The 9,310-nt window shown below is 36.9% G+C and overlaps 2 protein-coding genes across 3 annotated transcripts in view; one reads left to right on the forward strand and one right to left on the reverse strand.

The window, feature by feature from the left end:
- The window catches only part of LOC116840205, an 8,546-nt gene extending 5,059 nt beyond the window's left edge, over positions 1 to 3,487 (forward strand). Inside the window, exon 4 of the mRNA XM_032806660.1 lies at positions 2,553 to 3,487. Coding sequence (XP_032662551.1) covers positions 2,553 to 3,359 — 807 coding nt within the window. The 3' untranslated portion in view covers positions 3,360 to 3,487. The remainder of the gene's footprint in view (positions 1 to 2,552) is intronic.
- The window catches only part of LOC116840206 (stomatin-like protein 2, mitochondrial), a 172,520-nt gene that overhangs the window by 99,372 nt on the left and 63,838 nt on the right, over positions 1 to 9,310 (reverse strand). The gene's annotated exons all lie outside the window — the stretch shown is intronic.

Raw genomic sequence — 9,310 nt, forward strand, 5'->3', positions numbered from 1 at the left:
ATAACCCCAAGCGCAGAAAATCATGGGGAGTTCCCGGCCATGCTTCCATGTCGACGGCCAAACCGAATATTCACGGCTCCAAGGTCATGTTCTGTATTTGGTGGGACCAGCTCAGCGTAGTGTATTATGAGCTGTAAAACCGACTGAAACAATCACAGGCGATCGGTATCGAACGCAATTGATGCGTTTGAGCCGAGCATTGAAAGACAAACGGCCGCAATATAACGAGAGACACGATAAAATGATTTTGCAGCATGACAATGCTCGACCCCATGATGCGAAAGTGGTCAAGACATACTTGGAAACGTTGAAATTACCCCACCCGCCGTATTCTCCAGACGTTGCTCCCTCTGACTATCACTTGTTTCGATCAATGGCACACGGCCTGGCTGACCAGCACTTCCGGTCTTATGAAGAAGTAAAAAATTGGATCGATTCGTGGATCGCCTCAAAAGATGACCAATTTTTTCGACGCGGGATTCGTACGCTGCCCGAAAGATGGGAGAAAGTAGTGGCCAGCGATGGACAATACTTTGAATCATAAATTTATAACCAGTTTTTTACGATAAAGCCTCGAATTTCGGAAAAAAAACGGCGGAAGCAAAGTTGTACACCTAATAAAATCGTAAAACATATGTGAATGCAATATCAGAAAAAAGGGAGCCAAATTGGCTCCAACGGTCCTTCTAGGTAGACAATTAAATAAAAATTCAACACACTATCTTGTGTAATTAAATTTTTATTTACCTAAATTAAGATTATGATGAAAAGTCACAAGAGGTTATCACATGGAAGAGAAATTGAAAAAAGTTATAGCCGTTTGAAGTTTGCGAGGAGCAAACTGGCTACCTTGATCCTTCTAGTGTTAACATCACGCCACGTGTACTGCTTATTTTATCGCTTATTTTATTTTTATTTTTTTGTAATAAGCATACTAATTAACAATGAATCAATAGCTGGGTATAACAGCGTTTTATTAAATACACTTCATCTACGCGAAATTAGTAAATCATTTTTTAGCAATGTTTGCGATGTGTATATATACAGTCGAGACGCTATATTTTAAGGATTGCAACATATTTATACGATGGTACGATGAACGTCGGAGCGAGTATGAGCGCTGCGGGGAGCATTGTTACATCAGTTAGTAGCAGCAGTAGTAGTAGTGGTGGTAGTGGTAGTAGTAATAACACCAGTACTGGTAGTAGTAATGGTCAAACCTGCCGCTTTCTCGATTATATCGATAACAGTCAACCGACAGTCCGCCGATAAGCATTGGCTAATATTTCATGTTGATCTGGAGATTCAAGTAGTGTCGGGAAATACGATGATTAACGATGAGATACGCTACTCTATCTGTCAGACTCTCTCGTACATGTGCACGATCGTATGTTAGACATCGATAAGAATTTTCAACATTGATCTCACTCGTCGCAATCACGGGGCGATCCTGAATAACATTGGCGCGCTTCGATCACATACGAATTCTTTCGATCGATTTTACTGAATTTTTCTTTATGGAATCGATTGATCAGAATAAGCGAAAATTTAGCACAAAATTTAGAGTAGATTTTTTGGAACGTTTGTTTACGCAAGATTTTTTTACAGTGTAATAACTCAAGTATCGAACCTTGTGCGTTGTTTATATTCTATTTATTTACAGCCACGGCGCGAGAATTCTCATATCAAAATTTTCAATCTTCAGTCAAAATCCGTCGACACAAAGTAAAGTAAGCGAACCTATTTCGGAACCTGTTTCGAAACACTTTAATTTTTTTCCTGTATTAGCCGTCAAATATCAAATTTTTATGTTAGTAACAAAGAATATGTTCTTTGTTACTAATATGAAAATTTGATATTATTTGACGGCTAATACAGAAAAAAATTAAAGTGATTCGAAATAGGTTCTGAAATAAGTGGCTGTAAATAAATAGAATATAAACAACGCACAAAGTTCGATACTTGAGTTGTTACACTGTAAAAAATCTTGTGTACACAGTACGTAAACAAACATTCCAAAAAGTCCACTCTAAATTTTGTGTCGAAAATAACACATTCATATGTTCATTTCTCTGTTATTTACATTATGTATATACTAATACATAATATAAATAGCACACGAATGAACACATGAATGAATTATTTTCGATACAAAATTTAGAGTGGACTTTTTGGAACATTTGTTTACGTACACAAGATATTTTACAGTATATGGAAACATCCATACAACACTCTCATACGTTATGAGCATTTAGTTATATTTCTAATATCTCTTTATATCAGATCTTTATAGAAATTTTATTTTTATTTACGTTCATATTATTTCATATAACCCTTATATTATCTCTATACTTCTAATATTTTTATAAAATCTCTATAAAAATTGTATTCTTATTTATATTTGTGTTAATTCAAACAATATTTACTTATATATTTTTATATATTTTTCAAAAAATATATCACTATATAAGATCCTTATAAAAATTTTCTGTTCACAATATACACTTTCTTTACAGTGTGAAAGCGTTAATTTTTCTTTATTCTTTCTTTAGATACTCGCCAAATTTCACGCGTCGTCTTTAGCCTTGAAGATCAATGATCCACAGCGATTCGACGAGATCGTTACACCTTTAAAAGAAATGATCTACACGAAAGATAACAAAACGTTTATGGAAAATTTAATTCCGCAAGCCTTACAGTGGACAATAAATAATATAGGGTACATAAAACCACAAACTCAAGCGTTGCAAACAATGAAAAATGTTATCTTCAATTGCAAATTCGATATCTATAACAATTTAAAACAATTGTTCTCCGAGCCAAAGCAAAAATATTCTACGATGTGCCACACTGATGTGTGGATCAATAATCTGCTCTATTTGTATGATGATAACGACAAGCCGATTGATGTAAAATTAATCGATTACCAGAATGTTAGGTATACCTCGGCAGCCTTAGATCTTCTTAATTATATATACAGCAGCGTGTCATCGTCACTGATTGAAAATAGCTACGAAAGCCTCATTAAGATCTATCACAGTACACTTCTCAAGGAGCTTCGTCAATTACACGTGAGTGAAGTGGTTTTGGCGGAGCTCGGAGAAGAATGGTTGGAAGAGGGCTTGAAAATGTATGCATTTTTTGCATTAATTACTGGATGCTGGGTACTACATATGGTTTTAGCGTGTGATGAGGAAATAAAGATGTATCATAAGTACGGTCCGCGCTTTGATTTGCGTTTTGCCAAATCACACAAAGGCAAATTCGAGCGAATCAATTGTATCGTGACGCATTACTACAATAGATATCACTTGGGTATTATTCGTGACGATCTCGAACCGCTTCCTGTCACGGAGTAGTCTTCAAACTTCTCGTTCAAACTAATAAGGGCTTGCAAAAGTTCGTCGGACCATTAGCCGTATATTTCTTTCTTTGTTAATAGTAATTAATTATTAATAGTAATTAAAACAATATATGTTACATTTAATTAAAGTATCCGCTAATACTATCCACCACTTTCTATCACTTGCAGATAATAATCTGATTCCACGTAAAACAAGTCATTTTTAATCTTTAGGGTAAACTCGGGTAAGATGACCATACTTTTTTAAAATGCAAGCAAAAAATATATTTCTTAGTGTTATTTCTTAAGCGTTTGGCATATTACTTCACTGAAGCCTACAATACATAATACTATCACATTTAAAAGGAAAATATTTCAGTGAAATTATTTATTACAAAAATATCAAAACATGAGCATTGGCCATCTTACCTAAATGTTTAAAACAAGATGGCCATAAGGAATAGATGACCCATATATATTTTATGTTCAAGATTCTGTATCTATTATTTTATAAAATAATGAAAAGAACATAATTTGACATATTCATTTTAATATAGGATATTTAATACATATTATTTGTGAAAAATATAATATACATATAAAATAGAAATCTCTATTACAAAACTTAAATTTTAAAACCAATTTTTGGTCAAAACATATTGTACATAATATTTAATTACTGTGATATTGAAAGTAATTTTTGAAATATAACTTTTGTTTTATAAATGTTAGAGTGATAGTGGGCCATCTTATCCAAAATGAGTGAAAGACGATTATAATAGTACTTATAAACAAATAGTGAAAATGAAAATAAAAATGCATGTTATATTACAATTTACATACTTTATGTATCTAACATACAGTAATATATAATTACAATATATAAATACATAAATATACAATTTACCTACTTTATGTATCTAACGTTGATTGCGATAGCTTAACTGTAATTTATTCGATGTTACAGCAAGTTTTAGTGGATACATGAAAAATTTTATAAGTAGTCGAAAATAAAAATATAGTATAATATTCATAATCTTACTATTTCGAAAAATATACGTACATACATTACGATAAATATCGATTATCTTTGTGACTGATTACACAAACACAATGTTTTGCAATTATTAGAGAAATTACAGCTTATGGCCATCTTTCCGGTATGGCTATCATATCCGAGTTTACCCTATAATGTAATCACACACACACACACAATGACGCACGATGAAATTTTACAAGCTCCTGATACAACAATAGCTATTTTGCTTAACAAATAAGCGATAATTTTCAATATAATGTTCAAGCGAAACGAGATGATAATCATGACATAATATTTTTCTTCGTGTTGCATAAATAATGCTTTATGTATTGTTACATACACGGGATTGGGTCGATTAATATATACTTTTTAACTAAATTAAGTTTAAAGTTAACGACTTATAAAATTGACTTATAAAACTTAGTTAAGTTAATTTAGCTTGTGAGAAAGCATAATATTTTATGCAAATAAAGATTATTTTAGAAATATCCTCTTATGTGATGCACATCAATGATTGTAAATTTGCATTGGCGTTGCGTAAATTGTTTCTTAACGAAGCTGTTGGATAACGACATTGTAAATGACAGTTTGTGCAAACAGCGGCTGCCTCGCAACGCACAATTTTGCTGTCGAATACGCCAAAGTCTATCCGCAACGCCCATCCGTTTCATCGCCGCGGGCATTATTCCATTATCTCTGAGCGATATTCTACTGTGATTATTGTTGCCGACAAAACCGCAGTACAGACATCTTCAAACATCGTAACCCGATGCTTATTAGCTTCATTATTTCGAAAAGCTATGGAGAGTCGCGAAGAGTTACGCGATACCCAGATGAGACGAACAAACGCTTAAGCTCGGCCACTGTAGGACATCCACGATACACGTCGCGTTGCGAAATTTTTTCCTATTATTTCCCTTTTAAATGTCACTCATCAAGTGCTCGTCTATTTTCGAGTTGAGACTTCGTATCTTGATCTCGCGTTCTAAACACAAGAGGTTCGTTAAATATAAGAAGCATATTGAAAATATAATAGCTCGCGAAGACCACGTGAGAGGAAAGGAGAGGAAGAGAGGGAGGGACAGAGAAAGAGAAGAGAGAAGGAGGGAGAGGGAGAGAGGCAGAGAAAAAGAGAGAGAGAGAGAGAGAGGATGGAGTAAAACTGAGGGATTTAAAAGCTGAATCGTTTCATTCGGCATACCGTGCACGATCTCCAAGTGGAACGGCAAATAGACGAGAGACGGGTTACGTTGTTTGACGAGGGTGGATGTGTGCGGCGAGTTAAGGTGTCGGTTTCGCAGCGTACCTGTGCGCGGGCCAATGTCCCAGGGCGTGGGAGCGCGTGTCGCTTAATTGCTACACTCTTTTCTTCTTGCCCCACCACCGACTCGCCGGGGTGTTGCATTGTGCCGCGCAGAGGCACGCGGAAACACGCGTGTACGCCGAGGGGAATATTAAGATGCCGGAAGGACGCGTTCTCTCGCGCCTCGACGTTACGTGGCTCCTGTCTTTCTATTGTTCGACGACGTCGCGCCGAGCCGCGCCGCGACGTCGTCTTGAGCCGCGTGGGTCTGGAAAGACATCGATAAGAATCCACGATCCCGCCGGATTAAGGCTGCGACGACGTAACGTTACGTCGTGGCGGGGGGGAGGGGGGAGTAGGAGCATTTTTAGAAAGTACTAGTACGAGACGTGAGTCTCAGGTTGGACGACGCGTGTGTTATCTCCCGCTCGTTTTAATCCTCGCGCGGCGGCCGCCAGGTGTGCTTATTGGTTTTTTTTTATTGAAAATGTCTCGGCGATATGTCGCCGATATTATTGCCTTCTCGCTAGAAATTATTATTCGCTACCAACATCTTTGCGCGGCTCTTGTTCTCGAGATCAATTCGATTGGATGAATGGCTCTCTGAGATCTGAATTAATAGTTGTCACCTGAGACTTGTCTCCTGTGAGTTGCTCAGATTTTTATTCAGAATTATATCCAAGTTCTTCAACTGAATTACAATGTATGTGATACTAGCTTTAACTATTCGAGTTATTGGGATTATCACAATGTGTCCAAAGGATGAAATCAGTGGAAGGAAGTGGGCTGTCCAGAAACAGACATTCTATTTTATATACATATATATTTATATTTTATATACATATATTATACTTTATATACATTTTATTTTATATACATATAGATTTATATCTGTAATTGCACGATTCAACTGAAAAAATTTAACTCTGAATTTAAATCCGAGCATCTCTCTTGAGACGAGTTTTAAGCAGTGTTTATATTTATTATTATATAATATTCAATGCGAAAATTTTCTTTGACTAAAATAAACGACAAATCAATTATTAAAATTAATAAACTGTATTAATATGTGTATTAATAAGTAATAATAATACAGTAATAAATAATAGTAATACAGTTAATAGAAACTGTAAATAAAAAGTTGCTGTGAGTTGTATTTGACGCATCGCCGATTAACACGGTACACTTTCGTGACGTTCCAAGGATATCGCGATTTTTTTCTCTCGCGCAACCGGAGATTCGGACTTTCCAGCATTCTGAGATGTAACGTCGTAAACGCGTATGCGGGATTATAATAAAATTCAAGGTGTAAATGGCGGAGCAGCTGGGTACCGCGTGGGAAACGAGGTTTCCCAGAAAGAATCCGCTGGTGTAAGAATTTGGAGCAAAAAAGTCTTACACAAAATCTCAAAGGTTGGACGTTGCAACCACATATGTGGGAACAATAAATCCCAGCGCGAACAAAAAGAATTCACATACAATATACAGTCATAAATTTTACGCGCTCTGCTGACAGACTAAAATCACATGAACCTATCGCTATTTGCAGAATAAACTGTTGTTTTCAGTTCTAACGTCCAAGAAAAAAAAGAAATTTAACGCGTTGATGCTTACATTTTTTACGCAAATCGGTGAAATGCGACGATATTTACAGTCACTGATGACACACCGTGGTAGTAAACGCGTTAACAGAGGAAAAGTTGTTAGTTTTTAAAGAAATCAGTGATGCAGAGATGAGCTTAAAAGGAAAAGGGTTCGAAAACGATGCTACGAGAAACTGTAAATAGCGGAATGTTCGCGTTTTCCAAAATTCTGATGGTTTTAATCGCAAATGCACTCTATATGGAACTGAATGCACTAGCGATAACAGCACGGTTATCTGTCGAATCCGATGATAGTCAACGCCAAAGCGAACTATACGTGGAAAAAGAGTAAAGCGCGGACAAAATACGAACATTTCCGCGAGCCAAACGCTCTGGGATGTATACCGGATATATATATATATATATATATATATATATAACGTATATATATATATATATATATATATATATATAACGTGAAATTTTCAATCCCGTTCCTTAAAATTCTTTTCAATAGCCTCAGTATTCCCTGCAATCTACTACTTGGTTATATATACACAAAGTTCTATAATAACTTTGCTATAATCTATATATAGTCAATTACTAATAGTCAAAATAACACAACGGTAATGTGTTAAATTAACATTCGGGTGTGTTAAAAATTTAACACAAAAATTTCTACATAGATCTATTTCAACACACATAAAATCCCAGACAACATAATGCTAAAATCGGGACATAAGACGTTTTAAAGATCATCTTTAAGATGTCTTTCAGACAATTTACGTAAAAATGTCTTTAAGGTGTCTTATGTCCCGATTTTAGACATTATGTTGTCTGGGATGTTTCTTATCGTGCATTATTCATACAGTATAAGATACAGGACGTTATCTCTTACGTAGCGCGAATTTTTTTCACGTAAGTACTTCAAACGACCAGAAAATTGAATATAGTACGATAAAATACATGAGATATGGCGTATAAGCTGATCGAATAATAAGACAATACGACAAAAACGATGTCTCCCTTATAGTGAGAGTTCGACGAGTCGCATTTCCATTCGACTAGCGTAAGAGAGAGAGAGAAGAGCCCGACGATAATTTTTCTTGTGAACCACTGAAAACGTAGCAGAAATTGGAAAGAGAAGAAAAATTGAAAATTGAAAAGAATTCATATGAAAGAAAACCATAATATACTCTCCGTGTATATACATTAATTCCACGTACACGAAATTCGTACAATTGTCACCTGTATGATCGCCATCGCCATGTTTTTTTTCTCCGAGTGCAGGGCACCGCGTGATCTGTCCTCGTAATTTCTCGAGGGATTAAATATTCCCGATACGTCATCTGACTCACGCGCGCCCGTAGGTTATACCGAAAACACGCTCGCGTCGGTCGATTCACCGCGTAACGAGGTGCAATTTACACGAGGACGAAATCCGCCCCAAATATGGCCCTCGGCCGCGGTGTTGCATCGTTATCGCTGCGCCACTCCGCAGGGTGTCCGTTAATTCCGTGTCCCTTCGCTTCATCAAGATCCCGCGAGTGACCCCTTCGACGGATCGCCGTAAGATCGATGTGACAGCGATGAACTTTCATTGGCGATCGGCCGCACCGGCAGTTGTCGGTAATATCACGAAAGGGCGTCCTCTTTTCCGTGACTCAAGGAACACTGGTAGGTATAATATGCTTTTTTTCCCTCTCTCAGCGATGTTATCCACAGTCCCCCTGCACCCCATCCGCCCGCCCTCCTCCTGCCAGTCGCCCAGCCGCGCGCTGTCCTCCGAGAACGTCTCCGGCATAATGGATGTCCTTCCATCGGTGACATTTCGCCTCCGAGGATTTGAGATTGGCTAACAAGTCGTAATAAGTTTCACGCGGTGATCATTATTCTCTTATTAGACTTCGTCCGATTGTTCCCTCTGCACCGCAAAGTGAGCGATTCAACGCAAAAGCATATAATATCGTTTTGTGTCATTACCGTTTTAATGCTCTCTCTCTCTCTCTCTCTCTCTCTCTCTCTCTCTCTCTCTCTCTCTC

Source organism: Odontomachus brunneus, unplaced genomic scaffold (assembly GCF_010583005.1).
Source record: "Odontomachus brunneus isolate Ranch 3 - 2012 unplaced genomic scaffold, Obru_v1 Obru_scaffold_009, whole genome shotgun sequence".
NCBI lineage: Eukaryota > Metazoa > Arthropoda > Insecta > Hymenoptera > Formicidae > Odontomachus > Odontomachus brunneus.